This window comes from Spea bombifrons, chromosome 1 (genome assembly GCF_027358695.1).
Source record: "Spea bombifrons isolate aSpeBom1 chromosome 1, aSpeBom1.2.pri, whole genome shotgun sequence".
NCBI classification, from domain to species: Eukaryota; Metazoa; Chordata; class Amphibia; order Anura; family Pelobatidae; genus Spea; species Spea bombifrons.
The window spans coordinates 111,698,987-111,722,420 of NC_071087.1; the positions used below are offsets into that span (position 1 = coordinate 111,698,987).

Below are 23,434 nucleotides of genomic sequence, written 5' to 3' on the forward strand. Positions count from 1 at the left end.
TTCAGTTATAAATTAGTACACGCTGCCTCCAAAAAGGCCCTAGAACACTTTATGCCTTTTTGTTATTTAATATAAGACAAGTATATTACCCGGAATGCTGACATAAGTTTACATTACAAACCTAATTTCCTATAACATAGTACTCATACTGAACACCTCTACACGGGTCGGATATGATAATATATCTGACTCACTGGAAAACGCGGCCAAACCTTTGCCGCCAACAAGCCGCAAGCGAAATGGCTCCGTGGAGTCAGTGACGCCCGTTGTTTGCTCTGACCAATGAATTACATATCTCCGCCACCCTCATGAATATCTAATTGTGTTTCTCTGCGGGTGAAGAGGACAGAAGACTTCCAATGTCACGAACAAGAGGGTAATTCGCGGTGTTTGCCGTACTTTATGTGTGTTTTAGATATTAAATAACAGTTACTATACTGTGTTCTTAGTATGAAGTTTGTGTTTAATTGTCGAGAACTCTAAAGAACGGTTCTAGTGATATTTGCGAAGTGATCGTCAAGAAAAGACTTTGTTCCTAATTTGCTCTCTTTATGTGTTGTTTTGATGAATGTGAAATTATGTATGTGAATTTTCTTCCTGTATACAATTGCTTTGTATTCGTTGCCCAGAAAATGGCACCCCTTGGATGGCACTGATCACTTGATAGAGTTGCCGTTTGGGGTTTCTCTGTCCAGCGATCAAGAGAACCCTATGGAGAGCCCTTCGATGCCCGTGTGCAGCCATACGACGTTAAGCACATTTGTGGCCGTGAGCTGTCAGAGGTGTCATTGTCATAGTTGTCATAGTTGTTTTTTTTTAATTAGATTAAATTGGAAGGAATGGTAAAATGTTAATGGTAATGGTAAGTGCCACTGTCACAGATCTTAGAAAAACCTCAAAAACAATATACTCATTACTTCAACACTAAAGATACCTGATCGTCAGGCTCTGATATATGTCATAACAGCCCTGATTAGAATTTGGCTATAAAGCAACATCATACCAAACTTGTGTGTAATTCGTTTGTGATCCCCCCTTGCAAATTCGTGGGATGACTGTATAGAACGCTTATATGCATTTTCCCATTTTCCCACCCCAGCTAAATTCCATACAGAAGATGTGTTCTGCTGAATAATTTTAGTTTAGCATCTTCATTTGCACTTGTTATACTTATCGCCAGAGCGTTGGCTCTGCGGATGCTGTGGGCAGGGGTCTGTCCAGAACTCCGTGTGCCTCTGTGGAAAGCGCGTCCATTAGTTTTAGTTGGATTTGCTGCAGCTACTATCACAGTAAACTATATGGTACCTGTATTTACAGTGACATGTCTAAAAAATTGATTTCCTTGATATTCTTGCATTGCCATTCCTTCTTTTCTTGCATTAATCTGCTCTTCGTTGCAGGGTGAAATAGGTCAACCTCCTTGTGTTTCAGAAGACTGGAAAGCTTTGGCGCAGTGGCATACAGTGCCAGTCTGTGTGCCCAATGGGTAGCAAGAGTGCCATGTCTCCGGCCGCTGACCATGTTTCTGGACCTCAGCAGCAGGCAATCCTGGAAGAAATAAAGATTCCTTTCTCCCATGCACATATTGGAAATTTTTTCCAAGAACAACCCAAGCTGGGAAACCAATTCTTGGAGGATACACTACTCCAAAACTATCTGAAGCGACATCTTCCTCCAGCGGTAGGGGCTAATTGCAAACCACACAACCAAAACTACACTAGTCAGCAGACAGAAACACTCTCTATTTGGTACCAGTAGCTATGAGATTCTTTCTTTTCTGTATAATTGAAAAGCACCTGTTGTTATAGAAATACTTAAGAAGATTAAGCGTATTCATTTCAATAGAGTAGAGAGAGAAGGATTGAAAACCAGGGTTATGAACCAGTATTTTTTTTTAATAATCTGCACTCGACCTAGCCTGTGTGTATTGTAATTAGAAAATTAGACATATATGTTCTCGGAATATTGTCAAGAATTACACATTATAAGCTATTAGGGTTTATTCACTAAAACAGGATTTGGCCAGATATTTTGTAGGACAATTGTGGCTTCAACTCCATGAAGTTACTATGCTCAATGCAAGAATGGATGAGCTGGCCCTGCATAATGCATAGATCAATCAGTGGGGTTACTTTCAAGAATTCTCACTTATTTCAATGTGGCAATCCAATAGATTCTTAGAGTACAAGCTCGTGGGGGTTGGCCCTTCATAATGTAAAGTAAGTCAGTGGGGTTTATTCACCAAAAGGAGACTTGTCAGGAGTTTTAACTTTTTCAGTTTACGTTATGAAGGTCCTACTGCACAGATAATTTGGCTGACCCTATATAATATATAGGGAATTCCTACACATTGAATTATGCATTATACATGGACAGCTCAGCCCTTCATGTTTGGGAAACTTGCAAGTGTTCATAATGATTATTGCAGACGGTAAGTGAAAACCACAACTCTGCTTATAACTCTTTCTTTAGTGAATAGACCCAGTTGAGGTAAAACTCCAACTCTCCTAGAAACACCCTCTTGTGTAGATTTGGAATTTATCCATTGTATGAACGCAAGCCAGATATTGTTAGAAATGTGTGGCATGTCTACAGGTTGCTTGCCATATGCATTCAAACAGCAGTAGTACCGGTAATTACATCTTGAATATATTTTTTGTTGAAAACCTTTACTTTTATGAGTATGACAATCAAGAGGTATGGTTGCTTTTAAGCAGGTTCCAAATACTCCATATATTTATATCAATATATACTGCCTTTCAAACGTATTCACCCACTTTGGAATTGTTCCTATTTTGTTGCATTAGAACCTGGAATTAAAATGGATTTTAATTTGGATTTCATGTATTGGGCATACACAAAATAATCCAAATTGGTGAAGTGAAATGAAGAAAATAACTTTTTTAAGAAAAAGTGGCGCATGCATATGTATTCACCCCATTTGCTATAAAGCACCTAAATAAGATTTAGTGCAGCCAATTACCTTCAGAAGTCACGTATTTAGTTGTGCAATCTAAGAGTTACACAATTTCAGTATATATACACTCACTGCCCCCTTTATTAGGTACACCTTGCTAGTACCGGGTTGGACCCCCTTTTGCCTTCAGAGCTGCCTTCATTGTTCATGGCATTCTATCTACAAGGTGCTGGGAACATTCAATTGGTACTAATGGGCCCAAAGTGTGCCAAGGAAATCCTCCCCACACCATCACACCACTAGCAGCCTGAACCATCGATACAAGGCTGGATGGATCCATGCTTTCATGTTGTTTATGCCAAATTCCGACCCCGCATGCTATTCTGCATACATTGGTTGTAATGAGTTGTAATGAATACATGGTTGCACCAACAACCATGGCACGTTCAAAGTCACTTAAATCCCCTTTCTTCCCCATTCTAATGCTCGGTTGGAACTTCAGGAAGGTGTCTTGACTACGACTACCTAAATGCATTGAGTTGCTATTTGTGTTAAAAAACAATTGAACAGGTGTACCTAATAAAGTGGCCAGTGAGTGTGCACACACACACACACACCTACCTACCTACCTACCTCTGTTCTAAAAGGCCCCAGAAGCTACAACATTACTGAGCAAGGGTAACCACCAAGCGAGCAGCACCATGAAGACCAAGGAGCTCTCCAATCAGGTCAGGGACAAAGTTGTTGAAGTACAGACTAAAAACTTTAAAAAAAATTTAAACATCCCACGGAGCACCATTAAATACATTATTAGGAAATGGAAAGAATATGGCACCACAACAAACCTGCCAAGAGAAAGCAGCCCACCAAAACTCACGGAGTAGGGAAGGTGGGCATAAATCAGAGGGGCAACAAAGAGACCAAAGATAATTCTGAAGGAGCTGCAAAGCTCCACAGCAGAGATTGGAGGATTTGTCTGTGACAGAATGACCTGTCATACAGGGGCCCAAGGTACTCAGAGATGGCTCCAGCCTGGCTGCCAAACAGGCAGGAACTCTATTTAACTCCCATTAACAGGATGGCTACCAGGGGAATATTCAGTAGCTAAAGGGGATTTAAGGTTGGGTTGTCTACCTGTTTATCAATGTTAATTTATGTTAATGAAGTTCTGTGGCTATATCAGTCTATGTTTTACAACAGTAAACTGTTCATTCCTGCTGTACTCAGTTCAAGGTAGTTGTGTCTACTTATTGAGTACACATAGCAGGGTTCCAAGGTGCGCATGCTGGCTGGTGCTGGAAGTGATTCCGGGGACAACAAGAGGATACATGTGGGTGATCTCTGGGAGTTACTACAGCTCTCTTGGTGAACCCGTTACACTGTCCATAGGACCACTTTCAGCCATACATTCCACAGAGCTGGACTTTATGGAAGAGTGGCCAGAAAAAAGCTATTGCTTGGAGAAAAAAATAAGGAAACAGATTCGCTGTTTGCCAAAAGGCATGTGGGAGACTCCCCAAACATATGGAAGAAGGTACACTGGTCAGATGAGGCTCAAATTGAGCTTTTTGGACATCAATAAAATGCTTAGTCTGGTGCAAACCCAACACCGAAGTTTTTCATCAACATGGACTGGGAAACTGGTCAGGATTGAAGAAATGATCTAAATACAGGGAAATTCTTGAGGGAAACCTGTTTCAGTCTTTCAGAGATTTGAGACTAGGATGGAGGTTCACCTTCAAGTAGGACAATGACCCTAAGCGTACTGCTAAAGCAACACTCAAGTGGGTTAAGGGGAAACATTTAAATGTCTTGGAATGGCCTCGTCAAACCCCGAACAAACAAATTAAAAATCTGTGGTATGACTTGCAGATTGCTGTACAGCAGTGGAAACCCATTCAACTTGAAGGAGCTGGAGCAGTTTTGCCTTGAAGAATGGGCAAAAAATCCCAGTAGCTAGAAGTGCCAAGTTTATAGAGATGTACCCCAAGAGACTTGCAGCTGTGATTGCTGCAAAAGTTAGCTCTACAAAGTATTGACTTTGAGGGTGAATAGTTATGCACGCTCAAGTTTTCTGTTTTTTTAGTCTTATTTCTTGTCTGTTTCACACTGACATTTTGCATCATCAAAGTGAGAGGCATGTTGTGTTAATCAAATTATACAAATGCATTTTAATTCCAGGTTGTAATGTCAGGGACAGTGAACTGTTTCTTAATGATCCTTTCATTACAATTGCTATTCCATTTGATCAGGGACTGTAAACTTTGTTGTGTTTCAAAACAAGCTTGTCATTAAAGGGAACCTATCATCCTCACTGTTCTTAAGATGGCAAAATTCTGATATAGAAAGAATATGGCACCATAACCAGCCTGCCAAGAGAGGGCTGCCTCCGTATCTGGTTTTACTGGTTTCTGCCAGCGCTGGTTCTAGGGTGTTTCTCTCACTCCTAAAATCCCAGGTGTCTCCGGTTTGCTATATCTTTAGCAACCCTCCTAGTTACCGGCGTGTAATAAGCTATTTCACAAAATAAACCTGAATACAAAAACAATGACAAAGGCAGAATAAATAAATAACCATACTATTAGAATAGGTTCCAGTACAAAAATGTAGTTTTCTAAGAGGGTAATCAATTCGTCAAAGGATTACTTAATGTACTGAACCTCAAAATGTAACATTTGGGAAGGTGACAGGTCTGTACCAATTACGGCAAAAGCTCAGCTCGCCAATAAAGAAAAACAGTAATTGTTTGCCTGTAGAAAAGTCACCTTTAGGAGAAGTCGCAGCTCCAGGGCTATACCCCCACGGCCCTCTTTAGTGTCACTGAAAGCACTCCCACTGAAACTGTACCGCACGGTGCAGGGAATGTCACCCAAAATATCACGACTGTCGATCTTCAGGTCTGCAGACAAAGGAAGTTTATTGGCTGAAAATGAGATGAAACCAGGGTTTTTTCCATGAAAACCTACATGACTGTATAGAGGGTTTAATTTTATGCTCACAAAGAACTATTTTTCCTGTAGGACTTCCCATGGTAGAAATGCCTGTATGAAGTAATCATGAAAACCTTTTCTTCTCCATATTGCATATTCAATGAACCATGCATGGTGGATATTCACACTTTGTTAAGTAACACGAGGCTAGTTTCATTTTGTCTCACTGTAGCGTAAGGTCTTCAGGTTTTCTTTTCCTAAACTAGCGGAGCAGCTTAAGCGGTACCCGTGATATGTGGTATAAACCATATTTAACTGGGAACTGTACTTTTTGAATTTTGTTGTGTTGCTCGGAATGCAGCCTTGGCTGTAAATGCAACAAAACCTGCAATAGTATTTTGGTTTTTATTTTCTTCTGTCTACAACATCGTTGTGATTATGAATCTATGTTAAATGTTAGTTTACTAAGAGAAAGCTTTTGTTTACTGTCCTGACATAATTACATCTATTTAGCAGACTGTGAAATGATATAAATTGTAGAACCTGGTTGCAGATACTGGAAGAGGTCAGCCAAGACTTTGAACGTTTTGGACAGCGTCTCGTGGACGAGATTGACTCACTTGGACGTGAGTGCGAGTTGAATCCACCACAGCTGCAACAGTATGATGCCTGGGGTCAAAGAGTGGATAGGATTGTTACTTGTCCGGCCTGGAAGAGGATGAAAGAGCTGTCTGCAGAGGAAGGCCTTGTGGCGGAAGCATACGAGAGGAGGTATTCTAGCTGGAGGTAAATATGTTTGTCCTTTCCACTCTACCTATTATGCCCTGTATGAGAAATCTTTTACTATGGGGGAGGGGTGTACTTGGGTAAGAGACTAGACAGCGGGGACAGGGTACAGAGTTGGGGTTTAAACAATGTTGACTTCTGGAGCGCTTTTCTTAGACATTTTTAAAAAACTCTAGATATGAATAGAAGGTTGCTTCTGCACCAGTTCATTTGTCTCCAGATTCTGGGAAAATAATGTTCAGGAAAAAAAAACCAGGATTAAAAAAGTTCAAAATAGAGAACGTAAAGATGAACTATTAAGTAGAAAATTATGGACATCATTTTAAACAGAAAACTAGAAGAAGTGCAAGTAGCATGTAAACTGTTCATGTCAACTCACCAACTGCATGGTAAGTCATGAAGGTCACTTGAATGAAATAAATCTTTGAAGGAACATTTGTTTGCCGTCTGCTCTCTTTATGAGGTACAATCGCCAAATCCTTCTCTCTGTGCTTTGGCTTCCCTAGATGACCACCTAATTTGCACCTTGACTGCCCTTCATATATGAAATATTGGCATTATCTAAATTGTTTGTGTTTATAAAAGCAAAGTATGCTTTACAGCTCAACTAGGTTGCAAAGTACAAAAAAGATCCTTTATTTTACAGCCGTTTGATTCAGCTTGCCAAGATATATCTGTACACGCCATCTTCTGGATGCTTCACCGCTCCGCTAGCCATGACTGATGGTGCAGCCAAGGTCATAGAGGTAAGACAATACTGGGGTGCCATAAACACTGTTTCCTGCTGTGTGTTCTTATAAAAAAGATTGATCTTTTAATTCTGTTCAAAGAACACAAATATATGGAACTTGAAAACACCATGGTTTGTATTCACTAACACGTAGGGGTTGTGTGAGTTTTGGGTAGAACATTCCAGCTCCCTGATATGAGCATGTATTAAATAACATCTACCTTGAAGAACAGCTGCTTCTGCTTTCTAATGCAGTGATATTAGGGAGTTTAAATACCTCAACTCTCCTGCAAGCACACGACTTAGATGATACACCCTCTTGTTATTGTCAGCTGAGTATGAGGTATGTGAAACTTTGGCATTTATACACTAAATATTGAGTTAATGTGCACTGAAATATTTCAGCTTATCAGTCGTTCGATAGGAATGGCCAACTTGTAACCACATAATGGAGATGACATGCCACGAATTCACATACAGTGCTCCCTTATTTGACTAGTCATTATGCATACTGGGCCAACCTAGACCTTCTCACAGAAGACAGTCCATAATGTATAGTTAAGTTGGAGATGTGACATGTCATCTCATTTGCAACTTACTATTTTGTGAATAAGCCAACACTAATTAAAAATTAAAATTGCAAGCCTGCAGTACGCAAAAAAGTAAAATTACTTCACCTTATTACTTTTGTTAATAATTAAAGTACTTTGGAACATCAGTGTTACTTATTTTCATTTCCAAAATGCCCATGTCTCTGGAGCTACAGCATCGACTTAAGGTGGCTTTTCTTGACTGCACGCTAAGAATGCATTTTGGACATTCTGATGGACTTGGGACAATTTGGAACAGAAAAATGTCCTTTATAGAAAATGGGTTTTAAAGTAATTGGCTTTTCCCCTTAACATATAATTATTGCAAGATAATTTGCATATGATGCTAATCTTGGGTGTCACAAACGACTATTTTACAACCAGTTTTCATTTATATGCTTGCAAACCAAATAGGGCATCATAGGTTACTAAGTGTGCATGTGTTTACAGAATAAAAATTGCCCTTTGAACAGCTGCACACTAATGCCCAATACGGACAACTGCCCCCTTAGTTGGTGAAGGCCAGAATACACCACTGCTCACTTAGGATTTGTAATGAGTGTCTTTTATATGGCTATGGATCACATCAGCAGGTTAACACAGCCAAGCCATCCTGCTCTACAGGTTTTTTTTGGGAATGTCTGGGGCCTTTCCTTCAGGTACATAAGATAAGTAGAGACATAAGATAAGTAGCCTTGAAAACGTAATCAAAAGCATTAACTTTGCTTTTTTTTCTTATTATAGACAGCATTACCTAAGGTACATCTAATTCTCGACTTCTATTCCTCTAACAGTCTCTGGGTAGATCAGCCACTCTAGAAAGTGCTTTTAAACATTTGACCTCACGAAACCCTAATCATTTCTGGACCTCCGGACAATGGATGACAGAGCGCAGAGGAGGATCAGATGTTGGTAGGTAACACTAATATGTTTTATTCCCAGTAAATCGGAGAGGGCAATGTGTGACCAGATATTTTTGTTACATTCCCTCTGCAGCGGGTGGAACAGAGACAGTGGCACGTTGTCAGGAAAATGGGACTTATCGGCTTCATGGGTACAAATGGTTCACATCAGCTACAGACTCAGACATGAGCTTGACCTTAGGCAGGGTGATCAATAGCCAAGGTCAAACAGTGCAGGTAGGTTAATGATTGCTCAGTCGCTATATTTTACATGTAAGTGTTCTCTGTGTGTTTTATGTCCAAATCTTTACTTGGCAGATATAAAAAAAACTAGAAATTGTAATATGTACAAAAAACCATCATTGTGAATTACACTTAACAAGGCAAAAAATGTGGGACTATAAACCAGCATAATAAGAGGGTTTGAATCATAGCACCGAGGTTTTCATTCTCCATATCTCATCTCTTATTGAATATACCCTTATAACTTAGTATAATGTTCAGCTCTGTTTATAAGTAGACAATACAGGGTAGACATAAGAAAATTATTAGGTTTGCCCTGCTCTGTAAGGGTTATGTAGAAGTTAAACAAGCAGGTGAGAAAATGAGTTAGAGATTCAGCAAACATTTTGTAATAAGTATCTGGGAACCCGTCGGGGCCGGGGGATTTACTTCTTCTGTAGTTATAGGAACAGCTAGTGCTTCACAGTCTGATACTGGTATTTGGGGTAGATCCAGGGAGTCTAAGAAGCTTGTAATAAAGGAATATGTGGGCTGTTTTCTTTGTTCCTGTAGTATAACGGTTTTCATTTCTTGTATTAGTATAATTTGGCCTGAGTTTGGCCTGAAGTAGACATTTAATGGAGTATAACAATGATTGTTGAGCATGTATCTGAGTAGTTGTCACACACTGGGTAAGCAGGTTAGCGAGGGGCCTCGGTGCAGGGATAGCGTTGTCTGTTTGTACACTGCGATTCATGGTGCAAGGTAGACAGGCACACAGCAGACAGAAGTGCGGGACTGGAACTGGCAAGGCTGATGCTGAAATAAAACCCCCCGGCAGGGCACACGACTGGACATGCTGCTGGAAGCCCTCAGGCTGGGCACACGACAGGAAGCCCACTCGCAGGGCACACGACAAGAAGCCCACTCGCAGGGCTGAAGGCAGGAGCAATACAGAATCAGTTACAAAAGGAAGCCAGGAATAATTCAGGAACAGGACCAAGGCAAAACGGTCCTATTACTACAATGCCAAGGACCAGTTTGCAGGAAGCTACAGCCCTTTATACTGCAGGGCAGCAGGTAACGAGGCCAGGTGACAACAAAAGGAGGAGAGCAGAAACATAGGCAGAGCGGCCACTAGAGGCTGAACTAGGAACAGTCCAAAAACCTGAATGCACAATACAGGAGCCAGGAAACCAGGGCAGAATGTCACAGTAGTATACATCTACCTTTTGGATAGATCATCTGATTCCTTTTCAAAAAGGCCATGGTCTTGTGTTTTCTCCGGTTCTTCCACAGTTGAAGTGCCATTTAGCTTTGAGGCAGTATTTATGAGGACAGTTGGCTTGGTAGGGAAAGCCCATTTTGTATTTTGCTTGTACCTCTCTTGGGATATTGGTAATTCCCTTGAGTTCTCTTTTTTTAGCATAGCTCGTTGTGATAGATCATTAAAAAAATTAAGTGATGAGCATTTGACTGGTAAAGAGATATCTGACCTAGAAGCTTGCATGATTGCTTCTTTGGTTTCTAAAAAATGGATCCATGCTATCACGTTCCTGGGGACCTCACTACTCACTTAACGTGGTTTAGGCAACCTTTGCGTCCTGTCCACGGCGAGGGCTTAATTTGGTGACCATTGTGTGAAAAAGGTCTGTAAGGTAGCTTGCCAGGTCTGCTGCTTGAACCTCTTCACTAATTCCTCCCACTGTGACATTATCAAGACCCTCACACTGTTGCATTTTTGCTCTAGTAAGAGATGTGCAACATCCAGGCCGTCGTGCGCTTCTGTTGTCTCTCTCCTTTTTTCTAAGTGCGCAGTCCACTCACCCATTTCCTTTATGTCTCTTCTTTTTATTGTGATTTATTGGTCATATAAAAAAAAAGTCTAGGTACATGTGTACATTTCAGAAATCACAAACATTCAATAAAGTACAATACTGGTCAAAGATACATCTCGTCTGAAATTGCTCTTAGAATATGGACAGAGTGAAATCTTCACAGGACGAAGATTGCTGAGGAGACAATGTATCACTGTCGTGAATACAAACAAATTGGTTGAGAGTATAATTGAAGGGTGTATGAGTGTGTGTAGAGATGTCATCTGAAAAAACAAGAGAAAGAAGAATTCCCAAGGACCAGCTGTGAACCATAATATGTAAACAACAGTGCACAGCAAAAATGTAACATTAGGTTTACTATGTTTACCATACGAGCGTACGGTGTTATTCATAATACGTAGTTATGAAATAACACAAAAAAGAAGAAAAGAAATAACAAAAAAGAAAAAACAGAGGAAGTGCTATATGCATGGAATGCAGCAATCTTCAGTTAACCTTCATTATACAGGTAATATGTGTCCCCTCGTTAATCAGAACCATCCGGTCTGATAGTAAGACCCAATTCCCCTCAAGAGTAGGCGGCGGGCCAGCAACACCAGCCTCTAATCGTGGAGCGACGCCGGACCTATGACGCAGGAGGAGCAGGTCACACCCAGAGCCCCCCCATCCAAGAGGATGGTCGAATTCAAATACGGTAATGCCAAAAGGTGCCGAATTGTCCAAATCTTATTGTGGGTTTCTAAACTGTCAGATTTAGTGTATGTCAATGCCTCCATATGTTCAATAAAGGTAAGGTCGTCTCTGAGTTGCGACAGATTCGGTATGTTAGTGGATCTCCAATGTCTTGCTATCAGACGTTTTGTCGAAGTAAGGATGTGCAAGGTCAGAGGTCTATAACACGGGGCAATGTTTTTAGGTAGCATGTCTAGCAGTCCAATTTTAACAGTAGGAAGTATTTTAAAGTCTAGAAAGGAGTTAAGGAGGTCAAAAATTTGCCTCCAAAGTATTTGTATATTGGGACAATGCCACCAAATATGACTCACTGTGCCAGGAGCACTCTGGCATCTCCAGCAGAGGTTGGAACAAGAAGGGAAAATCGCGGCCAACTTAGTCGGAACCATATACCATAGAAAAAGGAATTTCCTATTCGCTTCAAAGTGTTTACTGCAACGGGAAATGCCAATGAACTTAGATATCGCGGACGACCAGTCCTGGTCAGAGAACTCTGTGTTGAGTTCCTTTTCCCAAGCTATCATGTAGGGCAACTTGGTTGGGCAAGTCTGTGCAACAATAGCTTTGTAGCATATGGAAATGGCATGTCTGGTAGGGCCCGGGGAGCGCAGGAAAGCCAATAGTCTGCGGTTTCCGGTACAGTCTGGATGGGAGAACACTGTCCGTAGAATATTACTCAGGCGGAGAAACGTGTAGTGTTCAGAAAGGGGGAGGCCAAATCTGGTTCTAAGGTCCGCAAATGACATCAAGCTAGATTTTGTCATGAGTTGTCCAATGTTGTGGATACCCAGAGATATCCAAGATTGAAGACTAAGATCTTTAGAAAAGTGAGAGAGCAGTGATACAGGGGCATAGGGAAGAGCAGCCGGGAAGGGCAAAAGTTTGGATATAATCTCTCTCCAGACGCGCAGAGACCACCGAGTGCTGGGAAGAGCCTAGGTGAATTTCGGGAATAAAGAAGGTGGGAACCATAGCAATTCTGTAATTTGATAAGGTGAAGTAAAGGTAGATTCCAGTTCCAACCATTTAGGGCGCTCAGACACCTTGAATGCTGTAAACATCTGGGCTATCAGTGTAGCTTTATAATAAGATCGGAGGTCTGGAACCCCAAGTCCACCCCCACGTTTTGGAAGTTTGAGAGTGGACATGGCCAGTCTTGCTTTTTATTGCCCCAAATGAATGTGGAGAACGAGGCTTGGTAAAGTTGCAAGGTGTTGGAAGGAAGTGGTATAGGGAGCGCACGAAAAAGGTACATTAATTTAGGGAGAGCAGCCATTTTGGCAGCAGCTATGCGTCCTAACCAGGATATCTCAAATTTGGTCCATGTTTGGAGATCATTTCTAATATTTGGCCAGGATTTGACAAAATTAGCGTGGAATAAAGACGAGAAGCTTTTTGTTAGTTTGATACCCAGGTAGCGTAAAAAGTCATTCCTCCAATCAAAAGAATATAGGCGTTGCAATAAAGACAAATCGTGAGCAGATATGTTAAGTGGGAGTGCTTGTGTTTTGCTTGAATTGCTTTTATAGTAGGAAATCCTGCCATATTCCTCCAGAAGTTGTATCAGAGGGGGAGTGACATAAGGGGTTGCGATAGAGCTAAGATTATGTCATCCACAAATAGGCTAATTTTATGAGTTTGCGTTTTAAATGAGAATCCCTGAATAGAGGGATGGTTCCTGATCGCGATTGCCAAGGGTTCTAAAGCTAATACAAATATGAGGGGAGAAAGAGGGCATCCCTGACGAGTGCCATTGGTAATGTTAAAGCTGTCAGAATAGAAACCGGAATAAAAACTCTTGCCGATGGTGAATCATATAGTGCTGTGATCGCAGTGATAAACGAATCAGGAAGATGAAAAGATTTAAGAGTATACGTCATATAACCCTAGTGAAGGCGATCAAATGCCTTTTCGGAAAGATATTTAACGGTTGGCTAGGACTTTCGCGTATAGTTTGATATCCGTATTCAATAATGAAATAGGGCGAAAGTTCGGGCATGCGGTGGTAGGCTTACCAGGCTTTGGTAACGTGATTATCATGGCTTCAAGCATCTCCCGTGGGGTAGTACCATCACGAAAAAAGCTGTTAAAAAGGTCTGTCAGAGATGGTATTAAGATATCGGCAAAGGTAATATAGTATGAGTTGGGAAAACGATCAGGCCCCGGAGACTTATGAGGTTTAAGTTGTTTTAAGGCATTTTTGATCTCTGTTGGGGTGATGGGGTCCGCCAGGACTCTGCGCGTCTGGAGACAGCCGTGGGATGGGAAGAGAGGACAAGAATCCTACCATGAAAGAGGAAAGGGGCTGAGATGCATTTGTGTCGTCTTTAAGGTAGCATAATAACGGGCGAATGCATTTGCAATGAGCTTAGGGTTCCTGATAGGTTCCCCATCTTGGGAAGAAAGGTAGGGTATCCGAGACGAAGCTTGTCGTTTTCTAAATTTGCTAGGGAGTAGTCTATCGGCTTTATTGCCTTTTGAATAAAACATTTGTTTAAGATTGCGAAGGGCGGTAGCCGAACGTGTGAGTAGGAGATTGTTATATCGTGCCTTAACATCTGATATCTGAAGTGCGAGTGACGGAGAAGGCGCTAGTTTGTTGAGGTCATTAAGTTCGGATAGTTTAGCGCGTAGTTCATCAAGTTTTGCAGTATATGTTTTTTTAAGGCGGGCTCCATGTTGGATGAAAAGGCCCCTGACAAAGGCCTTATGGGCCAGCCAGATAGTAGGGAGCAGGACGTCAGGAGTCAGGTTGGACGTGAAGAAATGTCGGAGTTCCGTAAATAACGTCTGTAAGAGGTCAGGATTTAAGAGAAGTGATTCATTTAATCTCCATCGCCTGTCACTGGATGGAGGAGTCACAATGGGCATGTGAAGTAGAATGGGGGCATGGTCGGACCATGTTATGTCTCCAATAGTGGAAGATAAAGTGGAAGTCTGTAATGTAGTTTTATCTGTAAGAAAAAAATCAATACGAGTGTATGTGTTATGTGGCGTCTAATGGAAGGTGTAATCTCGTTCGGTTGTATGTTGACATCTCCAAACATCATGGAGATCAAATTCCGTCAGTATTTGTTGTAGCTTAGAATGGCGGCTAGGTGTGTGTGTCCTAACACAAGATGATGTGGATGTAGAAGTGGAGTCCAAACTCTTATCAACGACTATGTTAAAATCGCCACATAATAATAATAAGTCTACCGTTCCGCACCTTCGCGCATCTCCCCAGGCTCTGTTTGATGAATGATTGTGATGTGTTTGGAGCATATAAATTGGCAATCGTAATAGGATCGCCATCTAATAATCCTGATAGAATAAGCAGTCTACCCTGTGGGTCTGTATATTTGTAGGTCAATTGGAAAGGGCAGTGCTTGCTAAATAGTATGGCGACCCCTTGTTTCTTGGTATCTGACATTGCTGCGTAGTGAGTAGGGAAATACAGTTTAGGAGCATGCCTCCTAGCAAAGCGGGTCGCTTGAAAACAGGCTACCGTGGCTTTTGATTAAGCGGCTTCCCGCATTGCCAATTTCCGTTTATGGGGGGAGCTTAATCCCCGTACATTCATAGACAAAATGTTAAGGGTCATAATGTAAAAGAGTAAAATGAGAATGGACGCTATAGTCACGAGAGGGCCCGAGTATGTGAGTGGTCAGGGCAAAGAGTAATCCTACCCTACTAGAGTCTGCGCGGCGTCAGGAATTCCTCCTCTGTACAACCACCTTCCGTATCCGAAGCACATCCTCTGGAATAAATAAGGTCTGCTGTCCTGCAGGAACAAGCACCCCCCGCTCTCCAGGTCCCCAACCAGCCAGCCCCGCGCCGCTCCACATCGCCCCACAAGTTCCGGCATACTCCATCCCCCACCTGAGGTGGGCAAAGAATCTACATTGGAGGGAAACATAAGCATGAAGGAGAGACACAAACATAAATAGTTGCGATAGCACTTCAAAATAAACCAAGTGAAACACATTAACTCAAGGTGTAAAAACCTTGTAGGTATTGGCGGACCCATACTCAAAAGAGCAGGAGCACCAAAAAAACCCCACTAGGTGGGGGAGGAACATCTTGTGAGTCCAAACAAGATCACATTGGATCAAATACCCATGAATAAAGACTTCGCTATGGGGGTATCAGCAGGGAGACCTCCATCAGTAGTCGGTAATGCTTCGGCTATATTGCCTCTCTTCAAAGCGGTCGACGGAAGAGAGAAAAAGCAAAAACACACAAAAACACACACACAAAAAAAAAGTTGCTGAGGAAACATTGAGTAGACCTACAGTGGTGCGCCGCAGGGTGTAGGTTAGTGGCATTGGTTGTCGTGGAGTCCTGCAGTGGTGTACCGCTGGATGTAGAGTTGGTGTCTTTGGTTGTCGTGGAGTTCCACAACGGTGCGCCGCTAGATGTAGGGTTGGTGTTGGTGATCGTGAAGTTCTGCGAGGAAGTGGCATAGAAGTAGCTCCGCTAGATGTAGGGTGGTGTCTTTGGTTGTCATGGAGTTCTGCAGTGGTGCGCCGCTTGATATAAGGTTGGCGTCTTTGGTTGTCGTGGAGTCCTGCAGTGGCGTGCCGCTGGATGTAGAGTAGGTGTCTTTGGTTGGCATGGAGTTTTGCAGTGGTGCGTCGCTTGATGTAGGGTTGGTGTTTTTTGAGTATCGTGTAGTTTTGTGAGGAAGTGACGTAGACGTAGCTCCACTGGATGTAGGGTGGTGTCTTTGGTTGCCATGGAGTTCTGCAGTGGTGCGCTGCTTGATATAAGGTTTGTGTCTATGGTTGTCATGGAGATTTGCAGTGGTGCGTCGCTTGATGTAAGGTCGGTGTTTTTGAGTGTCACGGAGTTCTGCGAGAAAGTGTAGTAAATGTATCTCCGCTGGAGGTAGGGTGGTGTCTTTGGTTGACGTGGAGTTCTGCAGTGGTGCTCCACTGGACGTAGAGTTAGTATCGTTGGTTGCCATGGAGTTTTGCAGTGGTGCGTCGCTTGATGTAGGGTTGATGATTTTGAGTAAAAAAAAAACAGGTCTCTGAGGAGTCATAGAGTAGACCTGTAGTGGTTGTGCCGCTCGATGCAGAGTCCTTCTGGGCATAGAAATATGGTGGTAGCTACGAAAGCACGTGTGATGAGTAGCATGTTATTTGATATAGCGCGTTGGTGTGTATAGGAGTCTGCGAGTATCCGAGAAAAAGCAAGTCCCTGAGATATTGTAGAGTAGATCAGGAATACATGCGTTGCATGGTGCAATAGTGGTGTCTTGGAGAGCTCTCACATGTGTAAAAAGGAACAGGTCGCTGAGGAATCATTATCATAGCAGAGTCGTGTATGAAGAATTGTGCCTCATCATGAAACGTATCAGAGAAAACGAGCAATCAGTGTCTCCAGGCCAGAAAGGAGCAGGGCATTAAGGAGCTGAGGTCTGAAAGTATGGCATACAGAGAAAAAAATACTTACATAGGGTGTAAGTAAGTCAGTTACATGAGGTCATAATGCAGCGGACTGGAAAAGGCAGTACATATCATTTCTGGAACCATTCTTTCCGCAAGCGGGTGTTAGAAGACCGCAGCAGGGGCTGCGTAGGTGAAGGGAGACCCCACTCCGAAAGTGCTGTTGTGCCTTCTTCCAGTGATGTAATCACCCTAAGGATGCCTTTCCGGTGAACTAGTAATTTGGTGGGGAATCCCCACCTATAGTGACATCCACATCAGACAGATCAGGGACCAAAGCCTTAAAGTACCCAGCTAGGAATTCAAGGAGTTGTTGTGGCGTTACAGATTCAGCTATGCCCCTGATTCGGATGTTGTTACGTCTGCTACGGTCTTCCATGCTAGCCAATTTAGTTTTGAGTGCTGCATTATCTTCTTCAAGCAAATTAAACCGATCAACCAAATCATTATGAGCATTGCTGAATTCCTCCATTTTATTTTCTAAATGGGAGGTTCTTTCTCCCAGTGCTTGAATATCAATTTTGATTTCTTGAGCAAGTTCCCGCAAGTTGCTGCGTAGGTCTAGCAACATAGTTTTCAGGGTGTTTTCAGAAAGACTTACTTCAGAGTCCTCTACAGGAGCATCAGAAGTTGGTGATGCTTCACCCGAACTGGGCCTCTCCCGCGTGTCCTCCGCCATTTTGCGGCGCGGGGTGAAGAAGTTTCCCTGCTTGTCCTGCCGATCGAGCCGTTTAGCGGCTCTGGAAGCCATTTGCCGGTGCTGCGTAACGGACCCGCCGAGGGAAGATGTTCACCTCGCGGGATACAGGTGGGTTGTCGCCGCGTTTATGCCGCTCGTGGTCTCGCTGGGAGCGGAGCTCAGTTAGTGTGCGGCCATCTCCGAGCTCCTCCAAGCCACCCTTTATGTCTCTTCTAATTTTGTTGGACAGTTTTTGCATCTTGTTTTGAATTGTAGCTTTTAGAGCCACGATCGTTGCTTTTATAGTGTTGTCAGACTTATGAGGTCCTGTAGCCAGCACCGAAGTACCATTTCATCCAACACTGATTGCATGGGAGTTACGCCATTTTGTGGTGTTTATTTCTTTTTTAGTTTCAGCATGAAAAAGGAATGATTTTGCGTTCTCTATGAGATCCCCTTCTATGTTACGTGTAATTCAGGTTCTTGGTGGATTTTTATAGCTATTTCGGCCTTACCTCATAGCTCTTACACAACACTCCTCACTCCATTCACCGCCAGGCCACGCACCCTATTTTATTTTTATTATATGATACAGTAATATTTATAGGATGCTGCAAGAAATGTATTTAACATGAAAATAGATTAATTTCCCCTCATATGCATATGAACAAGGGTACTGTTCATCTACCTTTTTTTTTTTTAAAAGCCACAATAAGCCTTAACCATATTTGTTTCAAATCAAAAGAATACATCCAACTGAAATTCCCAATGCTGATATTGAAAAAGAGTGTCACACAGGTATACGAAAATCCCAGTCCTAACTCAACCATGTATGACAAAAATATAGGTAGCGGTGACTGGCACCATTATTAGGGGCACACATTGGGGGACCATAAGATTCCCCAAAACAAACCAAATGGTGCTATCTATAATATTAATAGTTTCTTCATGCCTGGATCCAGCGCCCTTGTCTGGCATCTACTAGGGAACAACGTCCCTTGGTATGGGTGAACATATACCTAGACATTGGATCGTTGCACACTTTCACTGTTATTTGCCGCTTGGAAGACTTTTATTGGACATTAGTACATCTGCTTCTCTCTGTGCCCTGCATCAGGAATATAAATTTACCTAAACCAGTAGATTTTCAAAGTGTAGCCTCCGTCTTTCTACAGGGAACTAGAGGGCTGTCGCTTTTTTACCTGGAAGTTCGAGGTGCAGATGGGAAGCTGAATGGAATCGAGGTTCAGAGGCTTAAAGATAAACTGGGTACTCGACCGATGGCAACAGCTGAGCTTCTACTTGATGGGGTGAAGGCTTTACTGGTAGGTTACATAAAGCTAACATAATAATACAGAGTAACATTAGGCTTTCTGGCTACTCCCTTCCTTGCCACTGCTGGCACTAGTTTCTTTAACAGGCTTCTGTGTAAACTTGACTACTTTTACTGGAGTAGTGGAACAGCTAAATTAAACAGATTGTCAAATTACAACTTATATTTTATAAAATTTTCTCTGTCAAGGTATCAGCCAAGACCAACTTACTTCTAGTACAATTTACAGACTGGAATAAACTAAAAACAGTATTTGAAAGCAACACTTACACAAAGCCTAGAAGTGGCATTTAGAATTTAATCTGATTCTTAGCAGTGGAGCCACGTTTAGTGTGTGCAAGTGTACTCTGGTTTCAGATTAATGCTTTTTTTCCTCTCTCCCTAGATTTCTCCCGAGGGCCGCGGAGTTGCTTCTATCTCCAGCATGCTGACTATTACTCGCATACACAACACTATTTCTGCAGCAGCTGTCATGAGGAGGTAAGTTCTATATGTCCGAAAGCACCATAAATATGCTATGAGAATGCACCCTAATTGATCTCTGGGCTTTGCATTTCAGGGTGATCAATTTAGCAAGGGAGTATGCGGCCAAACGATTTGTGTTTGGAAAACTAATAAAGGACCACCCGCTACACATACAGACTATGACACGCATGGAGGTGAGTTTACCGTCCACTCAGAAAATACATGGATGCTGCAAATGCTCTCCAGTTACATATGCCTTTTGACAAGCTACCGTATTTATCGGTGTATAACACGCACCCTCATTTTAACAAGGAAATTTGAGTAAAAAAAACTTAAAATAAATGACTTGGAAGCTCTGAACTTAATGTTGGAATAATATTTATTACATTATAACATTTATTATAATAGTGATGCAAAAAGAAGGAGCTCAGTGAGTCAGCAAAGCTGACAGACACACACTCAGTGACACACAAATAATGACAAACACACTGACACACACACTGACAGACACACACTCAGACACACACACTCAGAGACACACAACACATGTATTTTATATATTGCCAATATTGCCAGTATTTGAGAGGCCCATCCAGACTCCCTACCTTTTGGGAGATCTGGTATGGGTCCTTTTTATCTTCCAGTGTTCTACTTTTTGTGCTGATGCCGGGGCCGGAGTGACGTCATCCCTGGGCTCCCGGCATCAGAGAGGGCGCGCGAGAGAGCTGTGCGGGGAAGATTGTGCAGCTCCTCGCGGCTCATTAACACAGTGCAGCTCTAGGATTTATCGGCGTATAACACGCAGGTAGGATTTCAGCTTCATATTTTAGTTAAAAAAGTGCGTGTTATACGCCGATAAATACGGTAATTTAAGCTCATTGAAATGTCGCATCACTTCCCAAAAAGCATGTTTGTGCTTAAATTACATTTGTTCATCATTGCATCATCATGATGGGCTGGGCACATCTAGCAGGGCTGAAATTTCATGTTTCAACTATGTAGCAAAAGTGGCATCCTATGACAGTGCCACGTTTAGAGCTCTTCAGTATGACCCATTCTACTGCCAATGTTTGTCTGTGGAGATGGCTGCCAATGTGCTTCATTTTATACACCTGTCAGCAACGGGTATGACTGAAAGATATAATTTTGATTATATAGTGTAGATAAGATGACAGGCTCTCTTTATTAATTTGGTTTTTACCAAGTGTGCCTTGGGTGCATCTATTTATCTCACCTTCCCTTACATGCTAATTGCCTGAGAAAATTCAAGCATGTGGGAAATACTGCAGCAGATTCAAACCCCTGTTTTATATCTACATTATTCTGCTACAAAAATGGTTCTGTATGAGTTTAAGTAAATGTAATGGCTCACAATCAGCATTATCAGCATCAGAACACCTTAATATTGTTTTTACTGTCTGGAAGAGTCCATGGCCCTATTGATAGTGTACACTGCTGTTTTCAGGTGGAGGCGCGTGGAGCTTTTCTGCTCGTGATGGAAGTTGCTCGTCTGTTGGGTCTGGAAGAAACAAACATGGCAACAGAACAGGATCTTTACCTCCTCCGTTTACTTACACCCATTGCCAAACTGTACACAGGAAAACAGGTAAACCCAGAAAGCGTAATTGCCATGTATGCCACTGCTGAGCTGGCTTTAGTGAACACAAGGAGGAACATTACATCTCTGTTATATCTATGCGCCAGTCTCTTGCAGTTATATCAGAGGGGCTGGAATGTTTCGGTGGACAGGGCTACATGGAAGACACGGGCCTGCCTGCGATGCTCAGAGATGCTCAGGTAAGGGGGGAAATGGGACTTAGGCAAAGAGGGCAGGACTGCAGCTATCATACTGCTTTTCTCCCATTTCAGGTGCTGACAATATGGGAAGGGACAACCAACATCCTGTCTTTAGATGTCTTGCGTTCAATCATGAAGAGCAAAGGACATATCTTGAGTGCCTACCTCTCTGCCACTCAGGTAAGTCACATTATTGAGCTGTCCCGCTATCAGAAAAAGCAGCACTGTGTTTAACACAGGACTCCGAAAATCTGGCGCCACCATGGCTGCAGAACTGGAACCTCCCTTACCGTAAACAATTTGGATTGGCTTAACTACAGCAGAAAAATGCAAGAGACTGGACTGTCGTAGTGAAAACGTGTTCTGACACCTAGCCGCTGTACTGTTGGCTAGTCTCATCGTTACAGAAAATTATCCCAACGCACCAACAATAACAGTCTCATTGTTACAGTCATGTGATCTTTACGACATTCTTTTTTTAGCTGGATCCTAGACCCAAGTTGTGAGTTTACATTACGTTGGTTAAATGTTGCCATCCTTCTTTTTCTGCCTCCTGAAAGAACGATTTATACAAAGTGTTTTGTAACATCATTGGCTTATTTAACAAACTATCAATGAAGGTCTATGAATGAAGTTAATTACTATTTGTGTTTCCATGTTCAGGATAAGTTGGAAGCTGCATCTAACGTACCTGGGCTTTCCAAACCTGCGCATGTCTCAATGAAGGCACTACAGCAGCTCAAAATCTTTACACAACAAGCAGGAGAGAGAGGAGGTGGCTTCATGGAACTTGCAGCCAGAGACTTTGCTTACAGTCTTGCTAAGATTTACATTGGTAAGGTAAAGAAAGGTAAAGAAAATATTATTTCATATAGTCCTGCATTAAAACTGTCAATGAGACTTGAAAATGATGCCTGTAAAACATATTGTGAATCCCTTCCATTAAGCTTTAGAAAAAACGAAATTTAAAAGTCACGTGAGAAGATCTGGAATATCCTCTGTCACTCTTGTACCTCCAGGTTCACTCTTACTTGAACATGCTGCATGGGCCGGAGCATCAGAAACAGACAAGTACTGTGCTGAAAGGTAAGCAGTGAATAGGCAAGCGCACTGGAATAACGGTGAATGTAATGGCTGCTCTCTATTCAACCTCTGCTTCTGTCTCTTGCCAGATGGAGTGAGCAGGACCTGTGCCCTGTATTTAAAGCTGAAGCCTCAGGGACCTACAGCACAGAAGCACAGTCCCTGGCTAAGCAGCTGGTGTATGAAAAAAAGCGCCCTCTTTTAAGAGGAAAACTCTAGGCTCTGTGGCAGCACGGTATTTTAATTACAGTGCCTTCTGCGTATATTAACTAGATTTCCATTCTCAGTATAGAAGACTAAAGGACTCCTTTTTAGAACACAAGGGTACAGGGTATTATAAATAATGTATTTCTGGGTGAAAATTGCATTTTAGAATTGATCCTCATTAGCCATGATTTCAACTACCCTAATAAAGTTGGCAACAAATATATAAACATAATATAAATGAGAGGTTTTGGTTATATTAATTGAATTGAATTATATGGGTAAGAGGGGAGGAGTTTACTTTTTGATTGGTCTTTCAGAAGCTTGTCCTGAGGGGAAAGAACAACCCATACGTACTGCCACTATACGCAGGAAAAAAAAATCTTTTTAGAGGAGGTAAACATGTCTCTTTTCACATTTAATCTGAATTTTTCAGGGCTATACCTCCTAAAAAATAAACATGGTGCACTCTATAATGATACGAAGCTTCTGTGTCTTGGCTTATTCATTATTTTTATTACATGCAGCTATACTCCGCACATATTCATTATGCACCGCTGTTTTCAGCTATGAAGAATTTAACCCTGCCAGGGGGCTTTGATGTTATATGGGCATCTATATGCCCATTATATAGGCGCTCGGAAGGTATACACCATAAAGATGCTCCTACTCATTGTGGAAATCCTGAGATATCACAGGATTTTATTTGTAAGAGACTTGAAATCCGCACAAACGTTGCTGAAAATCCGGTCACTCGTGCCCCTCTCACTCATCCCGCCATGATGTACGGGTGA

General features: G+C 42.1%; 1 protein-coding gene across 1 annotated transcript; it reads left to right on the top strand.

Annotated features, from left to right (window-relative positions):
- The first annotated feature begins 264 nt into the window (after positions 1-264).
- LOC128499678 (acyl-CoA dehydrogenase family member 11-like) lies at positions 265-22,834 on the top strand. The gene is made up of 15 exons (XM_053468576.1): positions 265-376; positions 1,401-1,680; positions 6,401-6,633; positions 7,280-7,379; positions 8,748-8,865; positions 8,950-9,092; positions 18,934-19,083; positions 19,477-19,571; positions 19,651-19,750; positions 21,022-21,162; positions 21,261-21,353; positions 21,426-21,533; positions 22,017-22,188; positions 22,373-22,439; positions 22,526-22,834. Exons 2-15 carry the CDS (start codon positions 1,483-1,485, stop codon positions 22,653-22,655), a joined length of 1,848 nt encoding a protein of 615 aa, XP_053324551.1. The 5' UTR covers positions 265-376; positions 1,401-1,482; the 3' UTR covers positions 22,656-22,834.
- Positions 22,835-23,434: the final 600 nt, after the last annotated feature.